At 37.2% G+C, this 17,994-nt stretch overlaps 1 protein-coding gene across 3 annotated transcripts in view; it reads right to left on the reverse strand.

Moving 5' to 3' along the window:
• LOC116310838 (myosin-10-like) overlaps positions 1 to 16,358 on the reverse strand; it is a 65,290-nt gene extending 48,932 nt beyond the window's left edge. For all 3 annotated transcript variants that reach the window (XM_039613349.1, XM_031727744.2, XM_039613347.1), the window contains exons 1-3: positions 16,175 to 16,358; positions 9,314 to 9,695; positions 2,374 to 2,530 (exon numbers count right to left, since the gene is read on the reverse strand). In XM_039613349.1, the coding sequence (XP_039469283.1) occupies positions 2,374 to 2,530; positions 9,314 to 9,658 (502 nt within the window). In that variant the 5' untranslated portion in view covers positions 9,659 to 9,695; positions 16,175 to 16,358. The remainder of the gene's footprint in view (positions 1 to 2,373; positions 2,531 to 9,313; positions 9,696 to 16,174) is intronic.
• Between the last annotated feature and the right edge of the window lie 1,636 nt (positions 16,359 to 17,994).

A 17,994-nucleotide genomic window follows, 5' to 3' on the forward strand; every position in this document is an offset into this window, starting at 1 on the left:
GACCGACCATAGCACCTAACATTTTTATTCAAAAAGATTACAGCTAAGTGGAGAAACTGGTTCCCTTTCACAGAATAGTTTCATTACTTATATCTACTTTTAAAGCCAGACTTAATATATACAAAGTATTTTTACAGTTAACAAATCATCATTAAGTATATGTCTTATATGTTATACAGAAATCTATAGTACACTTCTCACATTCAACTTATTCACATTTACCGGAAAAATATTTAAACCAAAACTGATCATTGATCCTGGCAACTCACTTGATTTATGTTATGTTATGTTATATATACTGATATCAACTGACATGAAAACAATATATATTATGGTAAGATATTTTTCCCTCATCGTGCCCAGCCTTAATTAACCACCGGGGATTCAATTCAAGAGAAAAAGCTTTAAATGTCCTCATCTGATCTTTGTACTCAATGTCAGCAATATTGGATTATGGTTTTTGCATCACAGCAATGAAAGAACCAAAACAGACATTCCTGTTATTTGATGAATTAAATAATTTTTCTAAAAAAAAAAAAAAAAAAAAAAAAAAAAAAAAAAAAAAAAAAAGAGGAAGAAAAATTGAAGACTTTCAGCACTATTTTTTCACAGTATGTCTATATTCAGATTTTAAAAATTATAGGCACCCTGTTGGGAATTTCATGCATATTGCCTGCTCCTACCAGGAAATCTGATAATAAAAACCACTTTACAGTTTCCTGCCAGCTTGGAGAAGAGAGAAAGAAGAAAAACACCCATCCTAATCTAGTGTATACAGCTGGAAATTCTCTTTTATTAACCAGACTGCCGAAATGCTCAGGGCCAAGGTTGAACAGCAGCTGGCTTTCACTAATCTTTAACCTACAAACCTCCTTTTCAATCACAACTGTTTATTCTGATATGAACACAAATGGGTTGAACTAGCATTAAAAATTGCAGGCCCCATCTGTGAGCTTTAGACACAGACAGTACAGGCAGGCAAGAATGCTAGAGGGGCAACTGCCTCATTCAACCCACAAAAATATGACAGAATCAAAGATTTACTAATTCACTTGTCTTGTAACCCATCCCCAACCACTGCCCTAGGGTGTTACTGGGTCCTCTCCTTCTACAACTCAATGAAAAAATATATGTCATATTAATTATCTAATTTATGCTCACTTTCTAAATACAACAAAAATCAACAACTGTTAAACTGTCTGAAAACAAATGTGGAAAAGTCTTGAGTCAACCACAAACATCTCAAAGTCAAATATCTGTACTAGCAGCTCTTTTGCTGATAATGTTAAAGCTGTAACCCCCTGAGATGCAAGCCCACAGGGAAATAAACACCCCTTTTACTCCCCCCCACTGCACCCTCCCCTCCAAAAGCAGTCAATCTAGGGGGAAACACCACCATGTGCCCATGCTCACTCAAGCAGCAACAGTTTTTAGGAAACAGAGGGTGTGAAGAAAAGGCTTCAATCACAAGAAACTCGCTGGGCTCAATGACAGATTGTGGCAGAAGTGACTGAAAATATCCCATAGTCTTTATGCCATTTAAACCCCCCCCATAAAACATAAAAACATCTGGGGTCTAAAGAAAAAATGTCTTGGTCACTAATCACTTCAGCATGATGATGTTCCCATGTTTTTTATTCAAAGAGGGCAGAGCTGCTTGTTGACGCTTTCTATGTACCAACATGGAGACACAGCAAAGCCTAAAAGGACCGATGGGACTGTCCAGTCTGTCACCACCCCCACCGGTCAGCCCTCGCAATCACACAAAGGATCTATTGTCGAGCACAATGGGGTCACCCTCTCTGTTCTCGCTGGTCTGATCCTAGTCAGTCACTGCTCATAGAGCCTGGACGCTTTCCAGCTACAAGGATCTTCTAAGACAACGTTGAGCCTGGACAGCCTTCACGCACAAGATTCTGTGATCCTACGATTTAAACTGTCAACTATGTCAAGGACAAAAATAAAATCTGATAGATGTGTTTATGCAGAAACCTTCCTAGTAGTGTTATTATCTTGTCTCAATACATAACCATAAGCTTTTTGCTTAGTGTTTGTTGTGATTTTATTCCACATAATACATACTTAATTGCAATTTTGTGGCGATAGAAAGCTCCTGTGTTTGTGAAGGCCGGTAAAAGTTTAAAAATTACAAGTGATAACACTGATAATCCTATCTCTAATTTGACACTGAACACATTGTGAGGAGATGTGACCTTTCAATGAACTAACAAAAAAATTTAAAAATTTAAAAAAAAAAAAAAAAAAGCTCCAACCATACACACAGCCTTAGAAGTAACACCCTGACATTCAATGACATTTTAAAGTGCAGTAAAGTGGTATTTTCTGTTATGGATTGTAGATAAGGGGACTTACCTTGGAGCATGCATCTGTATGCAGACTCTGAGATGGCGTATATGTGAGGGGGCATTTCGTGCCTCTTTTTGCCCCTGTACATCTCAATGATGTTTTCGGAGTAGATGGGCAGGTTTTTGTAGGGATTTATGACCACGCAGAAGAGACCAGAGTACGTCTACAAAGAAAAGAAAACATGGTCGAGTGTTAATTCCTCAGCAGCCCTAATGCAACATTTATGAAACTTAATATATTATATTAACTTAAATATATTGATTACAGTGGGCAGTAAATGGGCAAGGACTTGGATGTAAGGACAAATTTGTAAGTAATGTGCTTCAACAGGAAGTATATTTTGTGTCTGCAGTACACGTGTGGTCTGCATCACTTAAGCAGGAACACGTTACTATGCCAACTAAGAAAACAGACCTTTAAATTGAAATAGTTGCATTTTAACCCAAACTATGATCTTTTTCTGAACCTAACCTAGTAGACGCTAATGCCTAACCTTAATGGAGTTACGTATTTTTAATTAATAACTTGGTTCTTTAGTCTGAGCAACAAAATGAATCACTCCAACACCAAATCTTCCAGCTTCCAAATTTGCATTTTTTATTCATTAACATTGGAAAATATTACATTTTTTGTACATGGATACAAATCAGTATATATGTGCCCAAAAAGATGTAAGACTGTGCTCACGGACAAAAAGTAATGGTGGGAAATTTAGATTGACCTCAAAACTGTAAAACCGATCAGGGATCATAAATCATTGCACAAACAGGATGTGAGACCGCTTTGGATTCAGATATATATTACAGTTTTTATTACTCTGAAATAAATTATTGATCTTTAAGTTTATGCAAGAGAATTTGGAACCTTTTAAAAAAGTTTGATATCCTTATTCTAAAACTTCTTTTAAGATCTGTTTGTCTGAACAGCATATTCATAATTCCCTCCCTTTATGCTCATGAGCTCCACCTGTTCATGAGGCGATGTGCTTTTCTTGTTTGTGATGATAAGCATAACCAAAATGGCAAAAACTGCCAAAATTAGCTTCATTTTGAGCGAAGGGTTGAATTAACAGTTTAACATAGAGATCAACGGACTTCTATTTTTTCTATTTCTTGTAATGTGTAATACTGCCATACACACCTGTGGTAATAGTACAGTACTCTCAAAATAGAAAAAAAAGTATGCAAGGACTGAATTCAGATATGTTTATTTTTTCTCTGTTTTCTTTGAATTATTGTAGGGTCTATATAGAGATATAGAATTGAAATTCTGTCTTGCATGTATTTTTTTTTATTACAACAGGAATGTAACCAGCAGTAGGCTGTCAAGTCCTGATGTTTGCTAACATACTGCTACAATGCTCAATATGGTGAATTTTTATTTTGCAGAAAGATAAAAACACACAATTTATTCAGAGAAAGATGTGATTGTTTAAACAACTGTTTCCCTTTATTAACAGGCAGTTTTTTCGTAAATGGGAACATACAAGTCTGATCAAGTCCAATGTTTCCTATCAGACAATTTGTAAATACTACTAATCCTCTAAAACCCCTTTTACTTAAGAACAAACTGGTTCATACACAATGTCCTCAAAGTCCCACTGTGGTGCATATATTAAAAACTGTACACAACTGGAGATTTCTCTGTTTTCTTTCTAATTATGCAGAAATAATGTTTTTCTCTGCATTAAACTGGTGGCAGGTTTACCCAGAAATCATTTAACTAACAGCAAAAATCAGAGGCAGCGGGAGGTGACTTTAATCCACAACAGAATATCTGCCTTTTAGCTAAAAAATGCAGACAGGGCAGGGCAGGGTTAATCCCTGACATGTCTGCTGCTGCTGCTAGAACATTAACTAAAAACTGTGTGGGGTACAGAGTAAAGAGCACATGAAACCAGATTAATTATCTATCAGTCGTGATCAAGCTTAAAATTAAGATGCAAAGAGAGCAACAATACGGCTTTGTTCCCGCCTGACACTTTATTCTTTTCTCTCCTCCTCACAACCCTCTTTAAGCTTTTACTCCTTTTTCTCTGTACTTTGAGTCTCTTTTACCTTTCTAATGTATGCGTTTGGCTGGGCTCAGAAGCTACACTCTTTAAATAATGTTGTCTGCAGCGGCCTGTGGCCCCGCTAACCCAGTTGTTGAAGTGGAACAACGCTGATGAAAGGAAAGCATGTTTTGAGTGCAGACTGGACTGTACATGCAAGTGATTGAGAGAGAGAAAGCCTTTCCCTTGGCTGGAGTTTCACACGCAAACCGTAAACGCAAAACCGTCTGACAGTGCTCTCATTTACTTAATTTTTTTCTGAAGTTATATTACAGTTCAAGTTAATCGAGATCCACTTCTTGTTTTTGCAGTTCAATAAATTTACAGTAAGCCTGTAAATGATCATGTTGGATAATAATGATGTCAACACTGGCCAGAATGACTCTGATAATGAATCAGCCCTAGTCTGACTCAACAACCCATTATCAGTTAAAACAAGTGTACTTTCTTTAAAGTATTATTTATTTACTGGAAATGCTCATAAACCAAAGTCATGCATATGAATACAAAAGATTATGATGATTTAAGATTCGATCCATATTGGCCAAATAGCCACTGAACCTAAGATCTTGGCACAACTTGGCACACTAAATTCAAACACTGCTGGTAATGGAGTTGCTAAAGTTGCTAAAACAGAGTTAAAACTAAAACCTGCCCAGAAATGCATACACTCCTGAGACTTACACACAGTGGATATCACTGAAGCCCATGTGTCTGGAGGGTGGAGTAACATTACCAGATGGCCAACAACCCATCCTCCCCACCTACTCTATGTGCACAGATGCTGTAGACACAGCTCTGCTACAATCTGGCCAACGAGAGATTTGTTTCTCTGGCATCATTAGCAGTATTTGCAACACCAACATTACTCTACAGTACTGGCACTGACATTCCTCCAGCTAACACTTATATACTTTGCTAAATGCCATCAACTGTAAAAGGTAACTTGAGCTTACAGGATGTATTTGAGGGAAACAGTCATAATAACCACTTCGCAGACCCCCTACAGTGGGCACAGCGCCAAGCAGACAGATCAGTGATCCTGACCAGCGTGGCCCACAGGCAGTGGGGAGAGGGATGACTCAGCTGGCTGTCCTTCATGGTGGACCTCAGGGGGTATATGCAAGATTAGTGGGGCTCAGGGGCAAAAGGGCTGGCCGCCTACACAACCGGGCAAAGCAAGACACGAGCCAGCAGGCATCAGCCATAACACCACACCAGAAATGAACCAGAGCGCTGTGCTTCATTTCTGTATCAAATGACTTTTGACGAAGTAAATCTCCCCAAAGGAAAGACACCCAAGCACCCTGTGACCAAAGTCATGTTTTGATCAAAACTGGTTTTAAAAAATTCAAACTTGAAAAAATTCTGGACTTATTAAAAATTTAAAAAGAAGACATTTGTTTTTTTAATTAAGTGGATTTTCTTTAACTTTAATTAACATTTCATTGAATAAATAAACTATCAAAATAAACTAAATCCACCACAGCTTAGCTAAGAGTGTATCTGGACTTTTATGGAAGGGCAAAAAAAAAAAAAAGACAAAAGGATGTATTTAAAGCCAAAACCAGAACATTTTTGCAGCACAATAACCATTTTGTCTGCAATATCTTTTTTTGATAATTAGTAAAAGCTAAAAGTACAAATGAAAATAAAATTCAATCACTTAAACGACCCTGTATAGAATCGGGTAACCATGAGTAATGCATCTCAGATTGTAGTGTTCATAAACTGTGCCCACTACCCTGAGAGACTCTGGCCAACAGAGAAAGCTTTAACACAGTCTGAAGGGCTTTCTGGCTCTTCAGAAACATCCAGATAAATTTCTGTGAACTATGCAGTGCTTAGCAACAGGACCTGACTTGGTGGGAAAAAGGGAGAAGATTTCTGCCGTCTCTGCTTTACACTCTGACATAGCGGGGCAAACTGGGCTCTAGTCTTTGCTGACTTCACACAAAAAAGCAAATGCATTTACTTAGCAAAATGTCTTAAATATATCCATTCGTGTCTGGATAGACTGAAGATTTAAGTGTGCTCTAAATCTTTAGGTGCTCCTAATCTCATTCAGCAGCTTGATTAAAATGTAAAAATCTGTGGGCTAACTCACATTCAAGCAACACTGATAGCTGAGAACTCCCCCCCCCCAAAATGTGAGGAATTATAGCTGAAGTCACCTTGTGACACGGAAGACAATAAGTCTTAATGAGGTAAGATTTTAAAACAGTAAAACTGGCAACTGACAGTCCAACAACCACAAATATCTCATTTAATCATCCACATGCAGACCTGTGGAAGGCACTGACTCGACTAATTGAGAAAACCCAAAAAAACTGGCTAAAATTGGAATCCAGGCAAAGCTACCATTAGATTACATTTCTGTAGTGATGTAAATATGAATCTGTTAGGGTTGAGCGGTGGCTGTGGCTCAAGTAGCAGAGCAGGTCGTTTATCAGAATTTGAGTAACTGAAACATGTATGTGATGGTAGCATGCCATCTCCAGTGTGCAAGCTTCCTTCAGTCCACACACTCTTGAGCTCTTTCCACATTGCCCCATGGCAGCATGTTTGACACAGAATTATCTCATTTACATTCTGCAAAGAGGTTTATGTCAGCGCTATGCTATGCTGGCCTGACTTAAAAGGTCATACAATCCTCAAAAGCAGGACGGGAAAACATGCAGAGTCAGGAATGCTAAAGCAGCTGACAAACACAATGCTCCATGCATCCAACTCAAATCTCTTCAAACCCTTTGTTTATTAATTTCACACTGGGGAACACTGGTCATGTGGAAAAATCAAAAATAAATGATAACTTAGCAACACAAATTGTACCACAGAGATTAGCAGAAAGGCATTTCTATGGGCCTCCAGAACAAGCAATAACAGCAAAAAGCCTACGCACATCGACTGTTAATTAAAAGTCACTTTTCTCACAGTAAAACAGAAAAAAAATTCAGTTATTTGAACGCACAGATGTTGCTTATCAGTGAACAGAAAGAGCTCTGTTAAGGCAGTTTGGTTACAGTGTGACTCAGCACTGATCTCCCTGAGCAAAGACATGAGGCCTGGGTAATTTCTTTGTATCTCATAAGCCTTCTTTAAAATATACAAACATATTTTTTTAGAAGAGCATTTGGGCTTTTCTGCTTATTTTGTTTTTTTACACTTGGGCTTTTTTTTTTTTTTTTTTTTTTTTTTTACACTTTACCCTTTTAGGTCACACTTTACACTGAGTGTTTTTTACAGCACATACAGAGTGAAAATCTGGAACAGATTATTCATTTCTTTCAGTGACCTACAAAGAGATTACACATGATCTGTATTAGAAAATGTCCTTTGATTGTTCTCATAAGGTCTGATGCTGTCCAAACACATGGCAAAACTTATAATCCTAAGTCCTTCCCAGCATACACTAATGTCCAGGCCTTTCATTGCCAACAAGTTACTTAATTACATTAATTACATCAGTAACATATTTTATTTTAATAACAAATAGATTAGATTTTATTATTATGTTATCATGTTGTCAGAACAAAGTGCCACCTCTGTACCTCGGATTTTAGTGTCTATAGTATTGTTTAAAATATTTACACGTAGTAGTTAAATATTCTGCTAAAATACATCAAAATAACTGAAGAAAAAATAACCAATTCAGTTAAATATTGATTGATTGATTGATTGATTTTTTACTTAGCAGGGCTAGGTAGACCTCTGTACTCTTGGGGCTAGTGACCAAATAAATTGGCTATGCCAATTCCAGATTTATATTCAATTAATGGGTGCCAAATTTCAGTAGGAGAGCACATCGGATTTAGAGAAAGAAAGTGATCATGACCATGTGGTGTCACTCCTGCAACATATCAGAGCTAAAAAAATACCCGGGACAAATTGCTGAGCCGAAAGCTGTCTCAGTTACGCTTACACTTTTCAAAACAAGACAAACAATCTGAAATTATTTTCAACCAAGTAATTTCAAGCTAAATTATAAAATATTATGAACTAAAAGAAAAAAGAAAAAACACAAATGCACAAGCCTTACATTCTGCTCTAAGTAAAATATCTCTAATTTCTAACCATGCATTCAAGTGTGAACATGGCAGCCGAACTGTACCTCCTTCCTGGGTCTCAGGTGGCCCACAACCTCTGCATTTGCGCTATTCCAGGAATGCATATCATTAAGTGGGTCATAATCACAGGGGAAATCAGCAGATAATATGGGACACGAAGGCTTGCTCATTGAAGGAAATGTGTTTTTTAGACTCTTGAATTAAGAGAATCAAGTGTGAAATAGAGGAAGTGTAGTTTTTGTTTGTTTTGGTTAAAATGAACCATGTGTTTAATAATCTTTGTTTTTATTGTATAATGAACCAAGTAAAACAACTTCTAAGACATTAAATTAGTAAAATTATTGTATACCAAGCTTTTTTTGGGGGGGGGGGGATAGTGATGTTTCTCCATGAATGTTTTTACCAGGAATCCAACATTTCTGTTTAAAGTCTTGTAAAATGAATGGAACTAGGTATTCCAGTTGACCCTCTTTCTCACTGTTAAACGCCACTGGTTTTGGCTAGCAAAACTATCACCTGAGACTCACATGTCAGTGACACAGAATAGATATGACTCTTTGCTAAGAAAGTGGGAAGCACCTGATCAGAATCAAAAAATTCTTGACTATAGTTATTCTCTTACTTACATGCAGTTTTAAAATGTTACCTCTGTGGGATTTTTAACATTACAGTTATATCAATCACATTAACCAGCCTAACCTAACCAAACCTATACTGACAAGTCATAGTAAAGTAAGTCATGTCATGTGAAATGATGACAACTGAACTGCTGAAAAAGACATTTCTTATGAATTGTTGTACTTCTTTATAACTTACAAATACTTACATAAATAAGGCCGGAGTAGTAGCGGTCTTTGAGGTTGTGAAGCACGGATGCCTCGTTCAAGCAGGTCAGTTCAGCCATGTCCTCCACCTTGGTGAACTTGGGCGGGTTCATCTTCTGGATGTCATCCTTGTTGATCACCGCCTTCTTCCCATTTTCTGCTAGCTCCACCACCACCTCATCTCCACGCTCCTGTTGAATACTGGCAGCCTCGAAGCCGTGGCGTTCTGATGGAATCCATACCAACCTTTTGGCAGTCCAGTCAGCCTGTGCTGCCGGGTTGTATACCACAGCGCGGTCCACAAAGAGGTACCGCTCTGGGTCCTCCTGTCCACTCCTCTGTGTCATTGCTGCTGGAAACCAGAAGCAGAGCACTCTTGGCCACCTGTAGAGAGCAAGAAAAGTATGAAGTTCATCAAAATAGTAAAAAATAAATGTAACCAATTTTACCACTCAATTGTGAGTAGTACCCTTACTTAAAGATGTGTAAAAAGTTCAAACACCAAGGCCATTTTTTAGGCAGATAATTGAATTTAGTAGGAAAAGCTACTTATAGCTGTTCAGAGGGACTTGCCGCCTCCTGGAGTTGAACCAGGGACCTTTTGCTAGTTAGCTGAATGTGAAACAATTAACTATTAAAAGCATGTTACAAAAGGCAGGTCTCAGTAGGACATGACAGTGTGGCAGAAATTGAACATGCACAACACTACGTTTGCCTTTCCTGGTGGGAGAAGCCATAATGGCTTCTGTGAACAAACAGCTATCTGTGCTACGTCAATATTGCAGTAGTAACCGTAGGACTTCACTCAAATCAGATTATTATCAAGTTGACTCGAGTTGCAATTTTAAGCCAAATATTAGATTTTCCCATAAAGCTAAAAAAAAACCTGGTAGTAGTTAAGATATAAAATGCAGCATAAATGCTGACTCCCTGTTAGCAGAAGAGTAATAACTATGGATGACATAAAATTCACAGAGTAATCTATTACTTTAGCAATGAAATTTAACAAAACAAGTAAGGCAGTAAGGCAAACAGTTTCCATTTCTAGCAGTTTCTGTAATGAGGGCTATGACAGCATTTATTAGGTTTAGAGTCAGTGGTGTTATGGATTGCTGTGCATAATGATGGGTCTTCACTTGTGATATGAGTCATAAACATTTACAATTCCGCTGTATGTGAGTAAAGCCAGTTTACACTAACTTAGCACGACTAAAAATTTAGCATCTCTGTGACATAGTGGATATAATGTCATATCAACATTAAATTTTAACAATTTTTTCTAATAAGTTACATTGCCATAAAGCATGTGCACCCAGAGATGTAAAAGTTAAGCAATAGTAACGTAGTAAGTATTAAAATGCCTAATGGCTGCCGTTTATATTATATCAGGGTTTTTCTTGGTTTAAAAATGGACCTTTGGTAGATGACTATATGAGTATGCTCAATGTGTCCATGTACAGTAAGATAAAAGACCTGTACATATTCCTAGTCTTTAAATAGACAAAACTGATTGCTTAAATACTTTAGTAAATTCCACCCAAATAAACAAAATCAAAGCAATGTATTACAATACTGATGATTTTCCTTTAGCTCTGGCTAAAACCTCTTTGGTGAAGGCCAAAAATTGTCTCTCTGTGCAGGAAAAACATTGCATTCTGAGTTAACAAATGCTTTTCACCCATATTTGGTGGAAAACTACTGACACTACATCTAACTACTGTGAGGGAACATCATGATTCACACAAACATTTCAGTTATGACATTGATTCCATCAAGATGTAACTCAGATAGTTGAGTGCTGGCGGTGGTTAAATGTTTCTCGGATGATGCAGCTTTTGTAATGGCTGCTAAATGTTGGCTCTTAGCAAACTCAGATGGTAATGACTGGAATCATTTTGAAAACAACAGCAACCAGCTTCTTCAAAACAAGGCTGTGTTCTTAATAATTTATGTCATTGTTTCTGATTTTTAACATTAGCTTTTACTGGGGTAATACACGGACAGTTTTGGTTTGTGGTTATGATTAGTTGTGCCAATGTGAAGCTAAATACTCTATAAACAAGCAGGTAGTTAATTTTTTTTATTTTGTTGTCAATTTTGATTTACTGAATAGGTTAAGGGCAAAGTTGGACAGGATAGGGAACGCCAATGTGGTTTGATGACAGCTATCACATCTGGTGTGCTAGACCTGGCTATAGAACTACCTGACTGGTTAAGTGATGAGTAAAGGTCAATCAGTAATGAGTACACACAGTATATCCAGTCTACAGCTTAGCTGGAATACTTTTGGTTCAAAGATAAGCTAGCAGAAGACGCAGTAAACATATCAATCCTCCCTGCTAAAGCTACAACCACACAATCTTGCAATCTACACTTCAGTCAGGACAACATGGATGATTGTCCAGTTACATCAATTAGCTCAAATGCCACAATAATTTGCGGCATACAGTAAAGCCTGAGCAAAGCTACTGTTAACAGGCTTGTTGTCAGGCTGCGTTAACTGACTTACAGGTCTGTAGAAGACACACCGGTCTTGCAAAAACTGAACAACAAGCTCACTCCATGAGCTCTAATAAGGAAAGCGGATCACAGTGACTAAAGCTCTGTTTATAGTCACTGCATTGGTTGTTGCACACGCCAACCGTGATGTGATCACAACCATTGTCTGACGTGCTCCAGAATTCTCCAAGTAGATAGCTGTTCTCCTATACCATTAGTGCTAATATAGGAGCACAAGTAGTAGAAACAGGAAGCAAGGCAATTTGTATTTTTTCAAGCTGTTGCAGCTCCCTCCCACTCTATAATCTAGAGATTTCTGAGCTCCTACAGTGAAATGACAGTATGGACCAATGCACTCGTACACTGGGTGCACATGACCGGTCACAAAAATCTAGAGGCGCACCACACGATGGAACTACACCAAAGTGTGCTGCACATCAAAAGTGACGCCACAATTGCTTGAAAACACCAGGTATAACCGGCCATAAGAGTACACTGACAAGAAAGCCTAAAAGCCAAATAACACTACAGTAAAAGATTGCTCAAAAACCCTAACAGGTTATTTTTTAAGACGTTTTTTGCTTAGTGAGCAATAAAAGCGACAGAATGGGAACAAGGAATAAGAACCCAAGGAAGAGCAGATGTAAACAATCATGTGACGCTGTGATGCTATCATTCATTTAAGGTGGGGCAGTGCACATTATGTAATACAAACACTCAGGTCTGTCATGTACAAGTGCCAGATTTAGCAATGCAGGCTAATTTATAGCCCCAAATAGAGGCACGTATTGTTAAAAAAAGGGGAAAAAAAGTAAATACACACAAGCACTTGATCACCAAATAGTAGTAGAATAACAACAAAACATATGTAAACTATATGTCATATGTTAAAAAACCTCAAAACAAAACAAAACAAAACAAAAAAACTATGAGAAATTAAGCATACGAAAGTTCATGGAGAGTAGAAAAAAACTATATTAGCATTGCACATATTAAGATATTTATAAATAATTACAAATGAATAAGCATATTCAATAACCACTGAATAAAAGATTTACCGACATAACAATTTTTTAATATCCAAAATTTAAAAACCTAAGCAAAGGTTAGTTTTATTATAAATTTTGATATTAAGATATTGGGCTCCTTGATCACTACCTGTGAACCGGTTCTGAAAAAGCTAAACTGATTGACCTCTACTGGAAACACTGATCAATCAGTTTAAACAATCAGAGAATTCAAATATAATCTGTTAACGTCTATGTTGCTGCTTGTCTGTCATAAGTTTGCTGTGAATTATGACTGTCAGTCTTATTATTATGTATAACTATCAGAAAACACTTAGATTTGTACAGTTTGTGGAAAATAAAGATTTTAATTACTACTGCAGAGCAATTTACATATAGAGGGGTGATTCATCTACACCTATAAAAAGATACAGTTAAAACATGAGAGGGAGCACCTAATATTTACTCTAATAAGAGAATTTTAAACTATACGAACATATAATGTGAATTATCTGTATTCTGCCATTTAATTTGGTTAATTTACTTTATTCACATGAATTTAGGGCTTTCCAAACCATTTGCAGGAGGCTTAGACAGATTGTGTGTGAGTGTCAAGCCTCCTACCTGAGCATAACCAGCCCACATGTAGAGTAACGTCACCATATGTGCAGCTTCAAAAGCAAAGGAGAAACCCTGACTATTCTGTCTGATAAAAAAATAAAGTAAATGAAATAATTTAATACCTTTACCATACAATCAGAGCAAAAATATTTGCCTGTTAACTGATTTGGTAACTGAGAGAAAAGTCATTAGTTTTATGCGTTAGGTCTTTTTATCCTAGCAAAAATCCAGGTGTATTGTCTTTTTTTAATTTAATAAATATTTATAATTATATTGAATGTTTGGTTATTAAATCACAATTTAAAATGTTATCATGATTATTGATATTTTCTTCCATATTGTTTTTTTTTTTAAATTTCTATTATTTATGAAAGCATTTGTTTAATCTCATTTACTAAGTTAGGAAATCAATATTTAAGTCAAGCCAAGATGTAGCCTTATACAAAAAATGAATGAGGATTATAGCTCGTTATTCATTATCAGCGTAAACCTTTTATCGTCTTTTACTCCCTTTGTTTAAAGAAACAAGCATTTGGGTTTTTTTTTAATTTGGTACAACAACAAAACAAAAAAAAAAAAAAAACTGTTTTGGCTAAATTTCACTGCTTACCTGTGAAACCTAAAACTGATTTTAAGGATCAGATATATTAAACGTTGCAAAATATCAAGTGAGTGTAATCCCCAAATAGCGCTAATAGTTATGCTTTGTTTTCAGTTCATTTCAATTTCAAGTTCAAAAACATGCTTTTTGGCATTAAATACTGGCACAATTAGCTATATGCTCCATGTTGCAAACATAGTAAATCAGTTTGAGCATTTTATTTAAATATTCTCCTCCCTATATTTTCTGCCTCGAGAAACGAACTCGCAGAAATGCATATGCAACATTTTGAGTCACACCTGACACACAATCTTGTCACTGCACTCTCTTTCTAAATACCAACTCTACCCAGTTTGTGCTGCTGCAAGTCAGTAAATCTGCCCCTAAATGTTTATTTTGTAAACCCCTCTTTGGGTCAGCTCCACAAAATATTATTGATCTATTAACTCCACATGTTGCCTCGAGGTCACTGAGGGCATCTCTCACTGAAACACCAAAGATGACCGGGCTTTCTCCGTTGTTACCTTCAGCCTCTGAAACAGTCTGCTATCCCACATAAGGAACTGTCCAGTATACCTCTAGAGTGTCAAATATTTGCATTTACAAAAAGGAAAAAGAAATTTTACTTTAGGGTTTTATTTCATTAACCTATAACATTTTTATTATTACTCATTACATTTTCACGATGTCGTTAACCTGGGTGTTGTGATTTATGTTTTTAGAGATTTGAAATCTTAATACGTCCGACACAACCGGACAGGACTTTGGGTCAGATCCTGTTGTTTTTAATTTCAATGTTTTATATAAACAAAAGTAGCTTGACATAAAAATAATGTTTGCTCTTTTCACATTTTTTGACCATGTAGGCTGTGCCAGTAAACTACTGCCCACTGATATCAGTCTGCAGGGCAAATATCAGTCCATACCAATATCGGGCAGATATATCAGTGCAAGTCTAAAAAAACTATAATTTTATACACTCAATAATCACCTGACAATTAGATAATTACAATAATCATCAGCTACAGTTCAACAAATAAACATGCCTGCAGCAGTCTATAATTATCTTATATCTTTTACATTTTTTACTTAACTTCATTATATTTTTTATGATTTAAAAAAAATCTTTTAGAAGTGCACCCAATTATCTTGTGGGCACAAAATAACATCAAGATATAAATGAAAGAGAGCGGGATAACTGTAAACCTTGGCACTGGATGCTCTCAACAGCTGACGCGGAGACAATTCTGGATGCATCTTATTAATCTAACACAACCTCAGCTAAATTAGAATGCTTTATTAATCCCTGAGGAAATTATGTATTTCTAAAGATATTTACACAACAATCTAGTCCCATGCTTAAATCAGGCGCTGTTGCAGCCAAATCTGGGTCAGGTCACGGGATGGAGCGGGATCAGTGCGGCTGCCCTGTTGCTCCATCCTCTCATTCACTCTCATTCAGCTTGGCAATATCCTGTCTTCATCATGTTCGGTAAGATAAAGGGCTGTGAAATTGCAAGTAGCCGTGAAACCCCCTCGTAAAGGGCTGCAAATATGTACGGGCCAGGCCAAACAGCTGCATTGGCTAGATTAGCTCGCTAACGTTAGCTCAAAGTTGGCGTGCTGTGCTTCACCTCCCACCCACTGGAAAAAAAAAAAAGATACCTACAAGGACTCATCGTTCTGATTACCCAACTGTACACAATTGAAAGGGTTTGAACCGCTGTTCTTATAACGTTAAGACGATGAGGTAAGAGGAGATTCCTAAATAGTCTGCGCAAATGGGAGTTTTAGGGATGAACTGTGCAGCCTCCTAAGGCACAATCCCATCATGGGTGTGGGTGGCTCAAAGACGTCTGGGTGGGGATAAAGCAGGCGGACAATGACCACGCCGTTTCAGACTAAACCCTTGAAGATTAAACTTGAAAACAGAAAATCTGCAACACATTTATCTATATGTGACTAAAAACAGTACGGTGGGTCCGGGGCGCCGGGACACCGGCTAGCATTAGCCAAGCTGATGGTCCTCCATCATTAGAAAGTCATGCCACAATAATCCGCTAGCTAACGGTTACTGTTGCTAACCACCACATCCCCACTAAAACTCCCGACCCCGGCTTCTCTGCTCAGCTTACCTCCCGCAGTAGACGAAGAAACCCGACCCAAGTGTTTATCAGTGTCCAGCAGATAATAGCAATAGTCCCCCAAAGCGTGCTAAAACAGTCCCTTCTCCGGCCCGCTCTCTCTCATCAGTGGTACTCCCCCACCATCCAGCACCCGCTCAACCGAACTCTACCGGGCCCGAGAAGATGCACAGCACGACCGCCGCTGCCGCACTCCTCTAAGGCAACGCCTACTAGGAATATGATTGGCTGTCAAAGTCTGATGCCTCTATGCGATTGGTGAAAAAACAATTCCCCATGCCGAAACTTTAGCTTAGTTTGTCGACAACTGCCGCCCAAATGCCATTCGTCTGTGGCCAATACATCAACACCTGCAGACCGTTGGATGCTGCTGCGGTGGGACAGGGTAGAACCATATCAAATTAGTAAAGACAAAAAAATCTGGAACATTTTATGTGTATTTATTGAATACTCTGTGTATTTGGTTTTATTTACCGAGCTACAAAACCTTTAACCTGTTTACACTATCGCTGTGACAAAGCAATCCCTTTATTTTTTTGTATTTTTATACACACACACACACATATATATATACACACTCTTCATTTACTTTTGTATCAGTGTTGCAGTGTTTTAAGCAACAATATTAGGATTTTATTAAATACAATTTTTATTTATTGTATAATGGTCTTTTCTTTTGTTTATTCAAAGGATATTATAAAATTGCGCTACTACATTCATAGAATAAACCATGTTAGTGTTTATAATGCAAAATCCGGCAGAAATTATGGATATCTTTCTAGAATATATGTTTTTTCCTCCTGTGTTTTATATTTACTTTGCCCTTTTTTAATCCCGCTTGCATTAAATTTTAGTAATATCACAACGTTTAGCTTGCCAGTATCTACAGAACCTTCTATCTACATGTGTGTCATTCTTGTTTGTTTTTTTTTAATGGCATGTTTTATTGTTGTTTGTTAAATAATCAAACACTTAAACTGATAACCAAGTCAAATCGAGTAAGCTTGTTGTTCTACTATAGCTAGATTTATTCTGTGAGCTCTGTCTTATCTGTTCAGAGTGGTGGAAAAATTCGCTGTGTTTACTGCGCCCCCTGTTGCATTAAAAAGATAGTGCCATTGCTTGGACGATGTCAGAGGAAAACAAAAGCTACTACTACTACTACAGGGTGTATCATTAGTCGCTTGACCACCTTATGTACATGGATGATTTTTTTGTCCTGTCGTCATGTCGCTGCTCTTTTCTTCTTTTGATGACTAGCGAAAGACAGAAATTAATATTTCCTGATTTATATAATTAATGTTTTGACTATTAGGAGGGAAATAAGAACAACAATGTTTTGTTTTTTGCTTCAAACTTTTACTGGCTCATAATTTTACCCATTAACTTTTACTGGCTCCATTCTGGCTCTAACATGGTAACTTTTAAAATGAAGTGTATCTTGCATGAATTATTTGCTTATTAGTTTTAATTGCAGTCATTATGGTAACCACCTGTGGTTTTGTTTATTATTAAGAAAGAGTCTGTGATTACTTGGAGCTTTTCCGATGCATGAATTTCTTTGAGTTTCTTGGTCAGGTTTCCCAGTCTTCGCCCACATTTCCCATAGTTTAAAGTTGCTGTGTGCAGGTGTATCTACCTCCGTATTTAAGTTACTTGTTTATTTTGAAAATACTTATCTCCTGTGTCTTGTGTCTAGTTCTGCCTTCCTGATTTTTTTGAACCCATGTTTTTTTTTCCATAGTTGTGTCCACTTCCTGTAATTAGTGCATTCATAGCCTCAGTTCTCCCATTGCCTTTTGTTATGTTGT

This window comes from Oreochromis aureus, linkage group 6 (genome assembly GCF_013358895.1).
Source record: "Oreochromis aureus strain Israel breed Guangdong linkage group 6, ZZ_aureus, whole genome shotgun sequence".
NCBI lineage: Eukaryota > Metazoa > Chordata > Actinopteri > Cichliformes > Cichlidae > Oreochromis > Oreochromis aureus.